General features: G+C 37.0%; 1 protein-coding gene across 9 annotated transcripts in view; it reads left to right on the top strand.

Moving 5' to 3' along the window:
* The window catches only part of Ptpn4 (protein tyrosine phosphatase, non-receptor type 4), a 180,150-nt gene that overhangs the window by 76,597 nt on the left and 84,864 nt on the right, over positions 1-18,689 (top strand). For 6 of the 9 annotated variants that reach the window (NM_001100479.3, XM_063272020.1, XM_017598667.3 and 3 more), the window contains 2 exons: positions 8,337-8,424; positions 12,415-12,503. In NM_001100479.3, coding sequence (NP_001093949.1) covers positions 8,337-8,424; positions 12,415-12,503 — 177 coding nt within the window. Of the gene's footprint in view, positions 1-13; positions 153-8,336; positions 8,425-12,414; positions 12,504-18,689 lie in introns of those variants that run through there. The other 3 variants (XM_039090328.2, XM_039090330.2, XM_039090329.1) reach the window with 3 other exon arrangements.

Below are 18,689 nucleotides of genomic sequence, written 5' to 3'. Positions count from 1 at the left end.
GACCAAACCTCAACAACTCCCCTTTATTATCTAAATAAAAGACTCTTTCTTTTATAATAATAAAGAATGTATAATCGGAGCAATTATGAAACAATTATGGAAATTGTTTTCAGCAACTTAAGAGAAAGTATTTTATTATCTAACCTATATTGGTGAGTTTGGAGTTTTGTATTTAAATAATTTTATTCTAATTTGCATTATTAACTTTAAAACTATCTTTTTATATCTAAAATATCTTTCTAAATGCTAAACAACTTCAGTGTAATTGTGAGACTGTAACTAGTTTTTAACCCCATCTGAGACCTGAGAAAGCGTATGCAGCTTCCACAGTTTATAGAAATGACAGTGACAGTTGACTAGACAGTCCCCAAAATGGTAGAGCATCTATCTTCAGCCTTTTGGCCCAGAATATCTGATAGACTTTTTCTGAAGCAGGAATTATGAAGGACTTGCTTACCCTGTCTTGGCAGAGCTTGGCAGTTGTCTTCCCTGCATTTGCTTGTTCTTTCTGGATAGCATTCTGTCTGCAGATGAACTTAGGTCATTTTCTTTCCCCAGTGGCCAACATGCCATAAGTAAAGTAACTCCATATGGAGGTTTCTGAAGCTCATCTTTTCCCAAGTTGAATGGGTTACTGTCAGGAGTTGACATGTCTTAATATCAAAAAAGGTTTTAAATTAATAATATTATATTTAAATGCCATATTTATGAGCTTCTGGAGTTTTTTGAAGACCATCTATTTGTAGTGTATCTAAATAAACAAACATTATCTGTCTCCAGCTAGCTATTATCTGTACAACCTCGGGATGGATATTTCTGTGGTAATCTAGACTAGTATCTAACATGATCATGAGTTTGGTTGACTGACTCTTAATTTGCATTACTTAATTATCCTAAACAGTTTGTAATTGCAGCTATTAAAAGGATTGGAACTAAATCTTGATATAAATGAGTTGCATAGGCATAATACCCATATAAGAGTTGAACCATACATATATTATGTCATAACAGAATTAATCTTAAATTTTGTATCAGTATACAAAGATTTATACCAATGAAAACTTAAATCTGTATCAATATGCAAAATTCTACACCAGTGTAACAAAGTATAACCTCAGTTTGCATCAAAATATAAAAATCTCCACCAATGTAAGATTATGTCTATAAAATGTCTTTTGCTTTAAGAGTAGATTCAATAATCTACCTCTATTTGTCTAATTTTATATATTTCTATATACCCCCTTTTCCTTCTCAATCCCCTTCCCTTACCTAAGGAAGAAAGATAGAAAAAAAAAAAAAGGAAAGGAAAGAGAAATCTGTCCTCCTATTTAGATTCCTCTCTGTCCAAGACCATAAATTTGTAAATCATCCCCTAAAATGCTAACATAGATATTACTCACAAAATGACCAATGACTGCAACTTAATGTACTGGGACAATACTCTTCTCATAATTGCTTCCTCTTGTATTGAGGTAAAGATTTCCTTTTCGGTAGTCCAAGAAAATTAGAAAAATGGTTAAGTCAAAAGAAAGCTCACTGACATTAGTTGTTGTTCAGTCTCTATATGTTGATTAAGTGAAGTGTTTTTTGTTTTGGATATTTTATTTATTTACATTTCAGATGCTATTCCCTTTCCCTGTTTCCCCTCTGGAAACCCCCTATCCCATCTTCCCTCCCCCTCCTTCTATAAGGGTGCTTCCCCACCTACCCACCCGCTCCTGCCTCTCCACCCTGGCATATCAAACATTCCCAGGACCAAAGATTTCTCTACCCATTGATGTTCAACAAGCCCATCCTCTGCTACATATGTGACCAGAGCCATGGGTCACTCCGTGTGTACTCTTTGGTTGCTGGTTTAGTCCCTGAGGGGGGGTCTGGGGGGTCTGGTTAGTTGATGTTGTTCTTCCTATGGGTTGTAAATCTCTTCATCTCCTTCAGTCCTTTTTCCAACTCCTCCTTTGGGGACTCTGTGCTCAGTCCAGTGGTTGGCTGTGAGCATCCCCCTCTGTATTTGTCATGCTCTGGCAGAGCCTCCCAGGAGACAGCTATATCAGGCTCCTGTCAGCAAGCACTTCTTGGCATCTGCAGTAGTGTCTTGGTTTGGTGGTTGTATATGGGATGGATCCCCAGGTAGGGCATTCTCTGAATGGCCTGTCCTTCAGTCTCTGCTCTACACTTTGTCTCTGTATTCCCTCCCTTGAGTATTTTGTTCCCCCTTCAAAGAAGGACTGAAGCCTCCATGCTTTGGTCTTTCTTCTTGACCTTCATGTGGTCTTTGAAGTGAAGTCTTGAATGGATCAGTCTGAAAGACTGGATAAACGGAGGTCACCTGGGATTAGCAGTCCTTTCTGAACCTGTTCCAGAAGCAAGTCTCTGGAAACAGCATCAGTTTAAGGCAGGGTGGGTCACAGAGCTGAAATAGCAGGTCTATACATCTCACCTTGAAGGTGAATACTGTCAGGGATGCTGTGATGCTTTGTATAAATAAGCTTGGCCCAGGGAGTGGCACTGTTTGGAGATGTGGCCTTGTGGGCATGGACTTTAGTACCCTTGTCCTAGTTATTTGGGAGTCAGTATTCTCTAGCAGTCTTCAGATGAAGATGTAGAGCTCTCAGCTCCTCCTGTACCGTGCCTGCCTGGATGCTGCCATGGTCCCTACTTGATGATAGGGACTGGACCTCAGCCAGCCCCAATTAAATAAATGTTGTCCTTTATAAGACCTGCTTTTTTGTCTTTATAAGACTTGCATTGGTCATGGTGTCAGTTCACAGCGTAAGACCCTACCTAACACAGATGCCCTCCTGGTCTTTCATGCTACAGTAACCTTTCCAGGTATACATAGCTCTATAGAGACAATTGTGTGGAACGTGCAGGGCACATAGCTCAATTGAAGATGGTTTTCTGCTCCTTGTTTGAGCAGGTGGAAGATAACTGTCTTTTCTTAGAAGTTACTTTGATCATATGACCAAACGGCAATATAAATTTCCATTTTTGCCATAGGAAAGGATGGTATGTAATAATAAGTCATGACAATTCTGTAGCCAACAAGATTTATTAGCTCTGTATAGTTCAAATTCTGGTAGGAGATATTTTCCTGTCTAGTCAGTTTCAGACCTGTCCACAACTGGAGAAATCAACAAAAATATCACCTGTTTGTTTGGTCTTCTTCACTTTCTCCTCACTGCTGCCAAGATATTCAGGGGGTTTCTCTTTATCATATCTGCTCCTTATTATTTTGGAATCAATCCAAAGCCTTTTCTTCTTTTCTGTCAACACAAGTACAGAGCCTCTCTCCCATCATAGCATGTCCTTTTTCTTCCAGTCTAAAGTATAATACTAAAATGTATACAATGACCCAATTTGACAGGCTCTTTTCTACCTGGGTCTGCTCCATTTTGACCTCTTTCAACGGATTACAATACCATCATAGCCATTGATAACTTCCTTCATTTGATAATTTAAAACAAAACATTTTAAAACAATTATTATTATTCATTGAGACAGGTTTTCTCTGTGTAGCCTGAGATGACTAGAATATGCTCTATAGATTAGGCTGGCCTTGAACTCACAAAGAACCTATTTGTCCCTCCTTTCATCTCCCAAATATTGAGATCAAAGTTTGGGATGGATGGATATGTGTGTGTGTGTGTGTGTGTGTGTGTGTGTGTGTATTTATTATTAGGTACCCATGCAAACACCAATTCCCATTTCTTCCTTCTTTGGAGATTAAAATTTATGTGGATAAATATATCTATATTCCTCTTTATATAAATTAACTCAGTATCTTTCTTTTTATTCAAGTTTGTTTAAATTTCCTTTCTTTTACTGTATAAACATATTCCCAAGCAACCTTGTGTCTGCTTAGTGTACTAGGGTGAGCCATAATCAGTTTTCTCATGGGATCCCACATTTAAAGAGCATGGTTGTTAATTAAAGCATGACTTCCTATTTTAAGTTAGTTCTTAGGAGCTGCCATCAGTTTTTTCGTGGGAGCCTCATATTCCAAGGAGATGGGCTAGCTGTTCAGAGTAACATGAAACTCTACCCCATGTTAGCTCTTATGAGCATAGCTTTTGTTTTTCTGTTGGATAAAAGCAAAGCAACTCTGTCCCAACCCCAACTCTGGGTTCCCAAAGTGAACAGTAGAATGTATCTTTCTTAAGGCAAAATGCTCTTTGGCAACAGAAAGCATTATCTTTGATTTGAAATTATAAGCATATCTTATGGGAATAAATATACCCATATTTTTCTTCTTTTTTTATAGATTTAAAACTGATATATTGATTGCTTCATTTAACATTGTCGGTTCTTTAAAAAAGTAATTTTAGGGGGCTAAAGAGATAACTCAGTACTTGTTGCTCTTACAGAGGACCCAAGTTTATTTTCCAGCACCCAGATTAGATAACTCAAACTGTGTGGAACTACAGCTTCAAGGGATCTCGATGCCCTCTTCTGGCCTCCATGGGTACCCTCACACAGGTGCACATGACCACACATAATTACATATAGATGTAATTAAAAATAAAATATAACTTTAATTTTAAAAAAGGAAATTTTGAAATAATGTGTTTATAATATTCAGTACAATTGGCTTGGCCATCTTAGTTTTCAGAGTTTTGAAGTATGTTGATTATGTTTAGTAATGAATGAGGGGGAGAAGAGTAACACTCTAATAAATTTCTTCTAATGTTCTTTTAAAGGCAGTTAACTTGTTCCATTCTCGGGAGTAGTCAACTTTGAGAGTATTTTTAACCTCATCTTTTGTGATAGTCCTTCAGATTTATATACTTGCGTGTATGAGTGTATGAGTGTTCTGCATGTATGTATGTCTATGGACCATGTGCCTGCCTAGTACCTACTGAGATAGAAGAAGGTGTCAGGATTGGAGTTACACTGTTGTGAGCTACCATGTAGGGAATTGAATCTGGGTCATCTTTAAGAACAACCAGTTCTCTTAACTACTAAGCCAAGTCTCCAGCTCCATGGGACATTTTTTTCAAGAAGAAAATTGTTTTGATTTGATTTGATTTGATTTGAGACAGGGTCTCTATGCAGAACCCTGACTATCCTGGAATATACCATGTAGTCCAGCTTCTATCTCACAGAAATCCATCTGCCTCTGTCTCCCAAGTGCTGGGATTTACGCTGTGCATCACTATGTCTGGCCTTAAGCATTGTGTTTTATGGCTCAGAGTGCAGTTTCGCTTTAACCTGTGATTCAGAATAGTGACAGGACAAAGATACTGTTGCATAGTGGTCAAAGTCTGAACTAGAGTTAAATGTCCTGGCTTAAAGTACTTACTATCTCAGAACCTTGGCCATAGATCTGTTTCTGTTGCTTTATTTCCTTAGATTTGAATTTGAGAGGATTAAAATATTTTGAGTTAGAAATTCTGAATCTTTTTCTTCTTCTTCTTCTTTCTGTTTTTTGTTTGTTAGTTTTGTTGTTACTGTCTTTGGAAAGGGTTTCTCTTTGTAGCTCTGGGAGTCCTAACTTACTCGGTAGACCAGGCTGGCCTTAAACTCAGAATTCTACCGGGCTCTGCCTCTCAAGCACTGGGACTAACGTTGTGTGCTACCACCTCCTGGCCAGAAATTGTGAGTCTTGGTATTATATACACAAAGTACAAATAATACTGACAATTTGGTTATAACTTAAGTGTCTCCAAAAGTTAGAAAATAATAGCTCAGTCCCTAATTTTGAACCACCAATGGGCCAAGCATGGCAAATACAGGTTTTCATATGTAATACAATGTATATTTATTTATATTATAAATCTAAAATAGCTAAATATGTCACTGAATATTTGGATCAGACCTAGACCTTCTCATGTTAGGAAAGTGCTCTACCATTGAGCTAATTGATCTGTCTGTCTTTCTATTTTTATATTAAATATATTTAGAGTTTATATTAAGATATAGATTAAGTATATTTAAGTCTATATTTTAAATGCATGGGGGAATATTTTATAGGATGTGAGCTTTTCTGAAATCCATTGTCCACAAATGAATGCTCACATGAACAGACATTAAGTTCTGTGTTGGATGTGGGATGCTTTTGCATTCTACAGTTGTTGCTACAAAAATAATTTATCTTTAAAAATAGATTTAAAAATACTGTTTATGGGGTTGGGGATTTAGCAAGCACAAGGCCCTGGGTTCGGTTCCCAGCTCCGAAAAAAAGAAAGAGAAAAAAAAAATACTGTTTATTCCTTTCTGGTAAAAGGTTTTTTGACCTTGGATTTGCTGTAAACTGTGGTCTAGTGTGATGAGGATGCTGTTTTCCTATAAAAGCCATTTCTTTATAAGTAAAAACTTTTCATATAGCCTGTCCAAGTCAAAGCTTTGAAGCTAAGTTGGAGTTTTAAATTTTACCTAATGACATTCCCTTAAATAAGGAAAGGGGTTGTATTTCCAAAGCTAATTCTGTTTGAAAAGCTGAATCATCAGATGTAAAAACGGAAACCTGGTTTAATTGGGAGGACTTTATAGTTTACACAGTTTCCTCGGTGGTCTTGAGGGTCACATTAATGTTGGTTGTGCGTTAGCAAGTTGTTGGATCCTTTCCAGCGTCGGTGATGAAAAGGCTGATATCTTCACCGGTGTAGTTCTCTGCTGTACTGCATGCGAACTCCATTAACTAAGCGTTAGGAGTATATTTGAAATAGAGTAGACGTTTTAAAGGAGCTGTAGTTTAGGGTAGTTCTGATATTTGTGTTTTAAGAATCACTAGAAATATTTTTTTAAATATAAAGCTTTATCCTCAACTTCCCTATGCAATTGTACTTCTAAGCATCTCAGATGAATGCCTGATTATTCCCCATCTGTCATTGTTACTAAGTATATTTTGAAACATAGTAAAAATTGTTGAAATGTTAAAATCAATAAATCGAAGACATTTAATGAATACATAATTGCTCTAAAAATCTCTTGATACTCATGTTTGTTCATGTTATTGGCAGTGTATATATAGTATACTCCATACATTTTTACATGTAGCTATGTATATACTGTGTGGTTATGTATAAACTGTATTATGAGATATGTTTTAGAACTAGAGAAATGTCTCTGGTTAAGAGTACTGACTGTTCTTCCAGAGGTCCTGAGTTCAATTCCCAGCAACCACATGGTAGTTCACAACCATCTGTAATAGGATACGATGCCCTCTTCTGGTGTCTCTGAAGACAGCAACAGTGTACTCACATACATGAAATAAATAAACAAATCTAAAAAAAATGTTTTAAAGTTATGTCAGGAAATAAGTAGCTTTGTTAATAGCTATAAGATCAGCTAGAGGTTTTTAAACTTACTGTATTCTTTTCCCTTTTCTTCACGGCTGATCTGTAGTACTCCTCCGTGATTTCTAATTGCCAGTGTCTTTTAAAAATTTTTTTACATGGACTGACCCTGGGCTCCAACCTCATAGGTAGCAATGAATAGCCTAGTAAGGGCACCAGTGGAAGGGGAAACCCTTGGTCCTGCCAAGACTGAACCCCCAGTGAACGTGATTGTTGGGGGGAGGGCGGTAATGGGGGGAGGGTGGGGAGGGGAACAACCTATAGAGAAGGGGAGGGGGAGGGGTCAGGGGATGTTGGCCTGGAAACCAGGAAAGGGAATAACAATCGAAATGTAAATAAGAAATACCCAAATTAATAAAGATGAAAAAAATTTTGTTTTTTAATTAGAGTATTTCACCACTCTTCTCCTTCCCTTGTCTATGGGTGGGACCTCATGAGTTTCCCTTTTTCCTGTTAGCAAGTCTATTGGTAGCACTGTTGTTTAAGCAGCTACACTGTTGGGGTATCATGAATGAAGCTTCGCTATGGTTTTTTGGAGACCCACTCTCACAGAAGACTTCCTGGTTTGCTGGCTCTTTCAGTCTTTTTGCTTCCCTCTTCCTCAGTGTTCTCTGAGCCTTAGGTTCAGGAGTTGTGTTCTAGATGCACCCAGTGGTGATAGCTTCCTTCCCCCATGATTCATTGTTTTTCTGCATTATCTGCTATGGTTTTCTGAAATGATCTCATATGCTGTAAAGAGACAGCAAAAGTCCCTGTTTCATAAGGGTTAAGAGCTACAGTTACCTCTGGGCACAATGAAAAATTTTAGGATGTAATGAGGAATTACACTGTTGTAGAAAAAGGATGGTAGTAGGTTCTCTACAACCGTAAGGTCCATGACTTCACTAGCCCCAGCACTCACAGTGTTCATGTATTCCCGGAAAACAATGACCTTGAAATAAGGTAGATGTTACTATATAAAACTTAGACTCTTTCTCTACATAATATTCTTGTAACTTTTCTATGGATCTAGTTTTCAACCTCATATTTTCTTTACAGTGGCTTATCTCCTGCAGAAGCAGAATTTAATTACCTAAACACAGCACGTACCCTGGAACTCTATGGAGTTGAATTTCACTATGCAAGGGTAAGTAAGGAAAAATTACTTAGATGTTGAATTAGGCTTTTTCCCTTGATATAAAGGATTTTAAACTCTTTTTTGGTGTGTACAGTGCTGGGGTGATCGAACCAGGGCCTCAGGTACTCTTACACTTAGCCGTAAACCCCAGTGCTTCAAAATTTTAATTCCTTGAGAGAACTAGGTGACAGGATAATTCGTGTTTGCTGCCAAATAGTTCCACTAAAAATTTCTTATTGAAATAAATATTTCACAATAGCATAAGTACAAGATGGGTGGAAATTAATTGTTTTTCTTTTGGGTGTTGGTTTATGTTACAAACCCAATGTGGATTGTAGGGTCCAGTAGTTTTAGAACATTTGTTTTGTAAACAGAAGTTGCCTTGGGGCAGTGCTTTTTTCAAAATCTTTGCTAATCATGATCATAAAAGATGTTCTCATGTCACCACGGTGTGTTCTTTTGTTTCAAACATGAGCTAGCTCATGGTCAAATTTTATTTGTAAAGCCCATGTCTGCCTGTCATGTCTTTAAATATATAATCACTGGCTTTTCACAGTGTAACTCTTTTCCTATTTGAAACTTTTTTTTTTTTTTCAGAGATCGTTGTCCTCTGAGCTATATTTGTGAAAGGCTGTCCATCATCTGTAGCTATATTCCTTTTTGTAAATTATCAAGATTTTTATATTCCTTTGAAGTACTTAAAGTCCAGCTATTTTCAGTAGAATTATAGCCCTCAATTGAGTCAGCAGTGCAATTTTTATCCCCTTACACATTCTTGAGCTGTATTTGGCTAGTAGTAGCCATAAAGGGGAGCAAGGGCCTCCTTTTTCCTTAGATTACTTTGAAGTTGCCCCAGTACACAAACAAGCAGGTACAGAATCCACTGGGGAAGTACTCAAAGTTCTATCCTATAGTGCTTTTGCCACTCAGGGACTCACCCAGTCAGCTTCTCGGGAATGACCTCTACCTTTTATGTTTCACAAAGCCTATGTCTGTCTCAACTTTTCCCCCCATTTTTTGAGACAGTGTTTCTTGGTGTACCTTTGGCTTTCCTGTCATTTTTTTATAGCTTTGGCTCTCCTGAAACTTTGTGTAGCTTTGGCTGTCCTGGAACTCCCTCTGTAGACCAGAGTGGACGACCTCAGAGATCTGCCTGCCTCTGCCTCATGAGCTGGATTAAAGGCCTGTGTCACATAGTCCAGACTTGTCTGTCTACTTTTAGAATTCCAGATGGCCTGGTTTCCTCAAAAGATTGATATCTTGTAATTCCTTAATTGTCTCTTTGGACTTTTTTTTTTAACTGACTATTCACTCTCCTTCCATATTTGGGGTTAATTATTTTTACACTTAGGTTTATTACATATTCTCATTGGCATTTGTGCAGAAGTTTTTGTTTTTTGGTTTTTGTTTTTTTTTAAAGAGGAAAGTTTACAACTGATAGAATCACATTTTAAAATGAGTTCATGCTTTAAAATGTTCAGCTAAAACTTATGTTTATTTGAGTATCATAAGCAAAAGAGTGTTTGAAATTAGAAATAAAGGGAATTATTTGTGCTGTTTTCAAATGGACCAGAGTTATTTACAGAATTGAATGCAAAGTTAAAGCACATAAAGCTAACTATGTCATTACTTACTGATAGAATCAAGTAGTCCTCCTTTCTCCTAACTGTTAGATTGTAGAACAGTTTCTGAGCCAGTACTAAATGTAGACTATCAGATTAAAGAGATTTAAGTTTTAAATGGCAAGTTATTTGGAAACATGTTTAGCACAAACCAAACCAAAGAATGCTGCACATGGTGACACATGCTTCTCATCTGAGCATTTGGGAACCTGAGGCAAGATCACTCCACCCAGGCCAGCCTAACAGCACAGTGATGTGATCTCTCCAAAAAATGCCTTTTTAAAGGCCAGGAAATGCATTATTTCTTGTATGGGCATACTAAGACCTCAAAAGATTGTTCAGTAAATATAAAGGAAGAACACAGAAAGAAAACTTAAGTTTATTTGAGCATCAGAAACAAAGTGTATTTGAAACAAGCAAGGTGAAATTTTTGTGCTGTTTTTAAATGGAGCAGAGTTATCCCAGTTATTTATCTTAAAACATATCTAAATATGTTTTAAGCCATTGTTGTGGTGGGGGTATTCTGTGTTTTTCCCTGGTTGTCCTGGAACTCATTCTGTAGACCAGGCTGTCTTCACACTCAAAGATCTGCCTGCCTCTGCCTCCCAAGTGTATGCCACCATTTCTGGCAGTCAGTAGAATTTTAAGTTAAAAAGAAACAGAGGGGGTTGGGGATTTAGCTCAGTGGTAGAGCGCTTGTCTAGGAAGCGCAAGGCCCTGGGTTTGGTCCCCAGCTCCGAAAAAAAGAACAAAAACAAAAAACAAACAAACAAACAAAAAAGAAACAGAGAAGATTCGTGAGGAACCACAAAGGGCTATTACTTTTCAGGTAGCGTGTTGTGTATGTTCAGGTCTTTGTTTTAAAGCTTGTGTGGTTTTGTGTAATCACTGCTATAATTGCAGTATGAAAACCCATGCCTCTGGTTGTGCCTTCGTAGTCAGTTTTCTACTTAGCTTATCCTGTCTCTTGCTGACTGTCGACTTAGCTTTTCTTTTAAATAGTTCACCATGTTATATATTGATATTAATTAGGTATTTCAGATAAGTGGTTTAAGAGGCAGATAAATATGAGGAATGTGTGGATGTGAACTACAGAAGGCTTCACAGAGAAGTCTATAGTCCAGACTTTAGTTTGGGTTCTTTTGGTTAACCAGAACCAAAAAGAGACAAAAGCTTCACTAATAAAACATGAAATTATGTTGTCACAAATCAATCATCAAACTTATGTTGCCTAACTAGGTTTTTACTAGTTTGGAGGAAGATAAAATGGGCTTTTACTATTGTTCAAATGATGTCCATACCAAGCTAATCAGTTAGGGCATTTTTGTACAGATTTGGGAGAACTGTTTGTTCTACCTAAGAGTTCACAGAACAGATGATTGAACAAAGGCTTTATTCTTTATTATTTATATTTTTTGAAGAGAAAAATGTTATAGTAATAAGTGATATGAAGAAAATAAAAAGAAGAAAGTAAGTCTTAAAGCTACAGTTTAAAGGATTTGTTTCCTTAATTTGGTCTGGCTTCAGGACACATGGATTTAGGATGTTAAAGCATGCCATTTCAAGTGCAAAAGCAAAACTGTTTCAAAGATTGACATTTAAGAAAAATATTTAAAGTCTTTTCATGCTCATAATGCAGAATAGTCTATTTAATTTGGATTGTCATATGAAAGCGCTTACACATTCTTCAAAACATAATTAATTTTTTTCTCTATGGGCTTTGAAACTTAAGAACAGTCTATTTTGTTTTTTCATGATATTGCTAATATATGTTGTTACTTACAGGATTTTTCATATCATGTAGATATTTTATCATAGATCCCCCTTTTTAGTCAGTCCTGGTCATAAGAGAAATCTTCAGATTTGTACTTTAAGACTGATTAAAAAAAACATTTTGTGTGTGGTTTATGTGTGGGTGCACTGGAATATGTGTACATGTGTATATAGAAACCCAAATTTGATGTCAAGAATCATCCTTAATACTTTTATACCTTATTTATTAAGACAGGATAAAGCCCAGAGCGTGCTGATATGTCTAGTCTTGTAGACAGTTTGCTGGGGGTTTGCCTTTCTCCTCCCTCTTTAGCAGGTGGGCTGCCAAGGCCACATGAGTTTCTAAGGATCTGAACTCTGGTCCTCAAGCTTGTGTGGCAAGGGCTTACCTTCTGAAACATCACTCCAGCTTCTAGAGTAGCAAATTTTAATAATGCTGCATTTCAGCTTGTTTTGAAAGTTTGCCTTTTATGAGGCAACAACAAATTATTTGGATTTGTAATTAAGTACAATTAAATTTTGGGTAATCTTTGAAATGTGTTTTTAAAAAAATCTAATCCTGTTTTAATTATTTTAGAGTGTCATATATTTATTTATTTTGAAGGATCAAAGTAACAATGAAATCCTGATTGGAGTGATGTCAGGAGGAATTCTGATTTACAAGAACAGGGTACGGATGAATACTTTTCTGTGGTAAGGATTTCTACCAATACTTTTGCTTTTATTGTAACATTACCAAATATAATAATTCATATTAAAGTAAATAGCCTTTAAATTGTTTTAGTTTTGTCAACTTACTTATGTGGTACAGTTTATACTTTATTTTGCCCTCTGGGTACCTATCCAAAGACAGCAAGACTTATTTCAATATATCTTTTTAAAAAGAAATATAATTATTTTTATTTTATATATATATTGCTGTTTTGCCTTCATGTGAGTATGTTGAGTCCAGTGGAACTGGTGTTAGAGACAGTTGTGAGCAGGCCATGTGGGTGCTGGGACTTGAACTCAGGTCCTCTAGAAGAGCAGCCAGTACTCTTTAACTGCTGAGCTATTTCTCCAGCCCTCAATGTGGCTTCTTAAAAGTATTAGTTGACAGAAGCCATGTAGTAAAAGGCTATGGCAAACAAGTGAGTTTCCTGGAGCCCACTGTTTTGCTTGGCAGCAATGGGTGCACTCTGGAGAGACCCAGCCTCAGAGACTTCCTCCCAGGACTGCTTCTTGCTGCTGATAGGCCTTTCCTGCTGTTGTTATATAGCCTAATGATTCCTGGGCATCAGCCTACACAATTGGGCAAATTTCCTTCAGATCGGCATGAAGAAGATGGACGTTCACAAATTAATGCTGTTTAGGTGGATTGATAACTTCCTGATTTGATTCAAATGCTTTCAGGAAGAAAGTTTTAGGGAGATGGTTTTACTTGTTTTGTCAGAAAGATGTAATGACGTTAGGATCAAGAATAAAGGCTGCCCCCTCCTCATACAATAGTAAGCAAAGGCTGCATAATGAGTGCATGAGCCCGTGGGAACCACAACTGGGGAGTGAGGCTGATATAGGAAGAAGATGCAAGAGACAGAATACAGAAGAGCAGCCGTGCACACCACGTCAGCAGGCAGGACTGTTCTCTCAGTGTCTTAAAGTCAAGCAGCACAAAATGGACCAGTTCCAGGAAGATAAACAGTGAACACAAAGGTTTAAGTGGCAAGTTTATGATACACAGTATCTATGTTTGACCATTTGAAGGCCATTCCTTCATGTTTGCACAGTCTCTCAAGGACTTATGTGTAAGCAGAGGAACTCAGCAGGGTAAAATGCACATCGTAATTAAAAACAAAGACACGTATTGGGACTAAAGTTAACTCTGGATGTGCTCCCCAGAAATAAGGAATACAGTGAGCTTCCATAAATTGCACTAAGAAGAGAAATAGGCTTGGGATAGATTAGTGATCAAGAAAAAACATTCATTCCAGACCAGGTCCAAGGATGAAGCCTCAGGTGTGCACTATGGTAAAGTGAGGACATATGAAAGTGTTGCTTTAAACTTAAAATGAGCTTATAGAATGAAATACTCTTTTGAACTTAATATCAACATTCTTCTGTAACTGAAGTATTTTATAAAGAACTTTTGTCTAGAAGGTATAGATTGCCAGAGAAAAGAAAGTGTGGCTTTGAGGCGCTGCCCTATCCAACAAATGTATATATGTATATGTATGTACATACATACGTGTGTTGGTATATGTGTATGTATGTAAGTATGCATGAACACTTGTGAAATTAATGAAACAGGTGATTGGGCCTGGCCAAAGTGTTCGTGTGTGTGTGTGTGTGTGTGTGTGTGTGTGTGTGTATCTTTGTGTCTGTTGTGTCTGTGTTTGTGTGTGTCTATGTGTGTGCTTGACTTTCTTCCTTCCTTTTCTTTTCTCTCTGGCTTACAAAGAGTTAACAAATTCTTTATAAGACTCTATCCTAGCTAGTGAAGGGTATTTGAGCCAAGAGACAAAGAGTTAGGATAACTAAGCTTTTCAAATTAGTCCCCTGTTGCTATCAGCAGGAGTTAAATTGCCAGAAGCCACAAGCTTTTAGCCATAGAATAACGGAGTTAAAGGAAGAAATTGCCCAAACTAACCATCTTTGGCCACTTAATCACCAATAGAAATTGCCAAAGGTAAAGCAGTTTTGGCCACGACTGTCTGCCTCCATTTACCTTGTGATGCTGGCCCAAAAATTAATAATTTTTCTTCTTTAAGGATATTCAAATATTATCATAAGAATACTCCATTTATGGTTGCTATCATGTTAAGAACTGCACTTGCTGTTTTTATTTAAATGTAGACCTGGAAAGGCCATTTATTAGCTGAAAGAGAAGCATGGCTACTTAACCAAGACCCTGGTTGTTTAAACCACCAGTACTGGTGTTTTAAACTAGTTCAAACAAACATGTTTGTCCCACTAACGTTTAACACACATACTTCCATTGTCTTACCCATCTGCCATGTTTGCTTGATGTCCTTGCTCTCATTGTCCAAGATGGGTCACCAACATGATTTATCATTTTTGTATGTCAAAAAAATGAAAAAGAGAAAGCATCTTATACTTTTTAAGTAGATAAATTAAACATCATAAAAATTACTTTGAGCATATCACTGTGCTTAATGTAGTCAAGGTTATTTAGAGGTTTATCTTTTAAATAAAGTGACTTTTAGGGGAAGAAACAAATTCAGAATCAATTCATGGTATCAATGCATTTCTTTTGTATACTTCCTAAAATATTTGATATTTTTTCAGTAACATTTTTATTTTTAATAGACTTCCATAATTAGTTTAATAATACTTTGGCAGAATAAAAATTAAAATATGATAGCTAACCAAAATAAATATTTTAGAGAGCTACCATAACTTTCCTTTTTAAAAAAGCTGTGCATGGTAATCCATACCTGTAATTCCAGGACTTTTGTAATACAACACCTCTGAAATACTGTTTTGCTGATAGAAATGCAGATAAATACACTAACTTTGGAAACTCATAGTTTCTTTAAAATTGAAAAAAAATGTATTAGCAGAGTGCTCTAGAGGAGTAAAAAGGAGAGGCAAAAGGAAAGAGAAAGAAAGAATGGGATTAGAGTATCTGACATGCTAGTCCTAACACTGGCCATCTGCTTGTTGGAATGGTAGAGAAGCCTAGGATTCAATCTAAGAACTTCAACTGTCTCAGTCCGGTGCCAAGAGCCTGGAAGGTCCCTGAAAAGTTGTGTCTATATGAGAAGACTGAAGAATTAGAATGCAATATCAACTCTGAGTAGCAGGAATAGCATCCATGGATGAACTCAGTTCAGGAAGAAGCAGGGAAGGCAGGAGTACATCCCTAACCTCTTTATATCTCATTGCTGGGGATGGGTCTTCCTCTTAGTTAAACCTCTCTTGAAAACCCCTCTGTGACAGTCTTAGAGGTGCGTCCTCAGTGACTCTAAATCCAATTGTGATGTGTAATCTTGATGGACAAGTTAATAGGGTTAGTATTACCATGGAAACAGGCCTTTAGGCCTGTCTGTGAGAGACTTCCCATTTGGCTACCTGGAGGATTAGAGCATTTCATGAGATGTGGTCCTAGACTAAATAAAAAGATCACAAAACTGTCAATCTAACTGTAGATTCAACGTGATGAACTGTCTTATGTTCTTGCCACCATGGCTGTCCTGCCTTGATGAGAGCTGTATTTCAAACCATGAGTCAAAATAATCCATTCTTAACTTATTTTGTTAGGTATTTTGTCATAATAACAGGAGAAATAATTTATGCCAGGACTGGGGTCATTGCTGTGTTAATTTTGACTATGTGGTTCTTAGGCCTGTGGAACTAGTTTGTGGGGGAGAGTGTGGAAGAGTTTAGGCATTTGGACTAGAAAAACCCAAAATTCTGAATGCAGAACTTTATGGGTCATTGTGATGTAAATTTGGAAGGCCAGAATGCAGAAAACTGGACAGTGGAGGTCTGGCTCATGACAGTTTAAAGAAGAAGAAGGTTATATGGGAAACTGGGCTAGAAGCCTTTTATGTTATGTTATAGCAAAACAAAACAAAACAAAAACCTGACTTTATTTGGCCCAAGTTCTGAGAACTTAATTTAGGCAGAATTCCCAATGTATGGGCTAACATTTTACAGAGGAAATTTCAAGGCAGTATAGTATTCGTACTCTATGCCTTGCTGCTGCTCTTCCTCAGGTTACAGTGATTAAAAGTAAAAAGTGGAGCAAAGCGATATGAAATACATAGGTTTGTAAGGAAAAGAGTATGAGCAAGTATAAAAGTACAGAAAAGGCAAGTTTAAAAGCAGTTGGAATCATTAGAGATTTGTATCATTAAAGAGAAACCTTTACACCAACTCAATAGGAATGGTATCCCAGAAACACTGAAGACTCCATCTTGTGAAAATGCAAATGGTTCCAGAGATTTGCTAAAGCCAGACAGTGTGTGGGAAGTTTGGAGTCCCAGTAAGAAGGTAGCTATTGGGGTTGGGGATTTAGCTCAGTGGTAGAGCACTTGCCTAGCAAGTGCAAAGCCCTGGGTTCGGTCCCCAGCTCCGAAAAAAAGAAGAGAAGGAAAAAAAAAAAAAAAAAAAAAAAGAAGGCAGCTATTGCCTGAGGTTGTAAAGGTAACATCAAAGTTACAGTGGAGACCCAGACCCCAGGATTTTATTGGGGACCAAGAGATGTCCACTGAAGGAATACTATAGGAAATAGAGTGGAACAGGTTCAAGAGTCTATGTATCCTGCTGAAAACAGAACTAGAGAGTTCTGACTGCCCAACCCTTTGAGCCCCTATGATTTGAACCCCAGAAGCCTCATATAGGGCTAAAGATTTTGACTGTTTTCCTTGTAGCATTTCTATCTTGCTTTGTTCTGATCTTTGGAATAGAACTATTAACTCTATTCCACTGAGTGTATGTAACTTGGTTTCTAAATGTACAGGTTCATGGTTAAGGATTAGATGAGGATTGAAAAGATTTTCTGAGCAGTGTTGGAACTGTTAAAGATTATGGGAACACAGAAATAAATATTGGACATGTCTGTCAAGGAGATCCACCTTAGAGTAATAAATAATGTTTCTCAACCTGTGAGTTTTGACCCCTTTGGCAAATCTCTATCCAAAAATTATTTACATTATGATTCATGTCTAGCAAAATTACAATTATGAAGTAACACAACATGATTTTATGGTTGTGGGTCACCACAAAATGAGGAACTGTATTAAATGGTTGTAGCATTAGGAAGCTACACTGGTTGTGGAGAACCACCACTGGCCTAATTGAACTGGAAAGACTACCATAAATGTGGGCAGCACAATTCCTTAGGCTGTAATCTTGGACTAAATAAAAAAAAAAAAGCAAGCTGAACACTAGCATTCATCTTTCTCAGTGCTTCTCACCTACAGACACAGTGTGACCATTTCCTCTTATCACCATGACATCTCTTCCATAATGGATTGTACCCTCAACCTGTGAGCCAGAGTAAACCCTTCTTCCTTTTGTTGTTAGGTGTATTGTCCTAGTAATAACAAAGTAAGTAAAGGGCTGGGGAGACAGCTCAGCGGTTAGGAACACTGGCTGCTCTTCCAGAGGTCCTGAGTTCAGTTCCCAGCAACCATCTGTAATGGGATCTGATGCCCTCTTCTGGTGTGTCTGAAGACAGCTGTACTCATATAAATATAATAATATATAAATCTTAAAAAAAAAAAGGGAAAAGTAACTAAGAAATACACGAGTCAGATTGGTGCCTTGTTATCCCAGTACTTTTTTCTTAGAGATTTATACAGGAGAAACAATTCACTTTAAAAAAAAAGGTTTATAAAATTCATAATAGTATATAGTATTCATAAGATAAGAATGTACGGGGTTGGGGATTTAGCTCAGTGGTAGAAGGCCCTGAGTTCGGTCCCCAGCTCCGAAAAAAAGAAAGAAAAAAAAGGTACATCAATTGAAAGGATAAATTATAGAATATCTCCACGGTATAATTCTTGGCATTAGAAAGAAACGACCTATGGAAACAATAAAACATTAGCATGATGATTGCTCTGTGGTGGTTATGCAGTTGGACAGATTTTGTTAAAGCTTATTGAATTGTTCATCTAATATTGGTAAGTTGTATAGATGCAAATTATTTCTGGATAAAACTGATAAAACTAAAGATCATTCACTGTCTCATCTTATACTTTTGAAATGTTTTTTATGTAATTGTTACTTCCCATGTTCAAAGATAAAAATGTAATTCTTACCTGCCAGTACAGATAGCACACACAAAGAGTAATTTCTTTTTTTATTTTATACTGTATGTAAATGTCAAAATCATAAATTATAAATAATATCATAAATTATATAATTTAATTA

This window comes from Rattus norvegicus, chromosome 13 (genome assembly GCF_036323735.1).
Source record: "Rattus norvegicus strain BN/NHsdMcwi chromosome 13, GRCr8, whole genome shotgun sequence".
Lineage (NCBI taxonomy): Eukaryota > Metazoa > Chordata > Mammalia > Rodentia > Muridae > Rattus > Rattus norvegicus.
The sequence above is the reverse complement of the archived record's forward strand: the minus strand, read 5'-3'. Positions and strand labels throughout refer to the sequence as shown.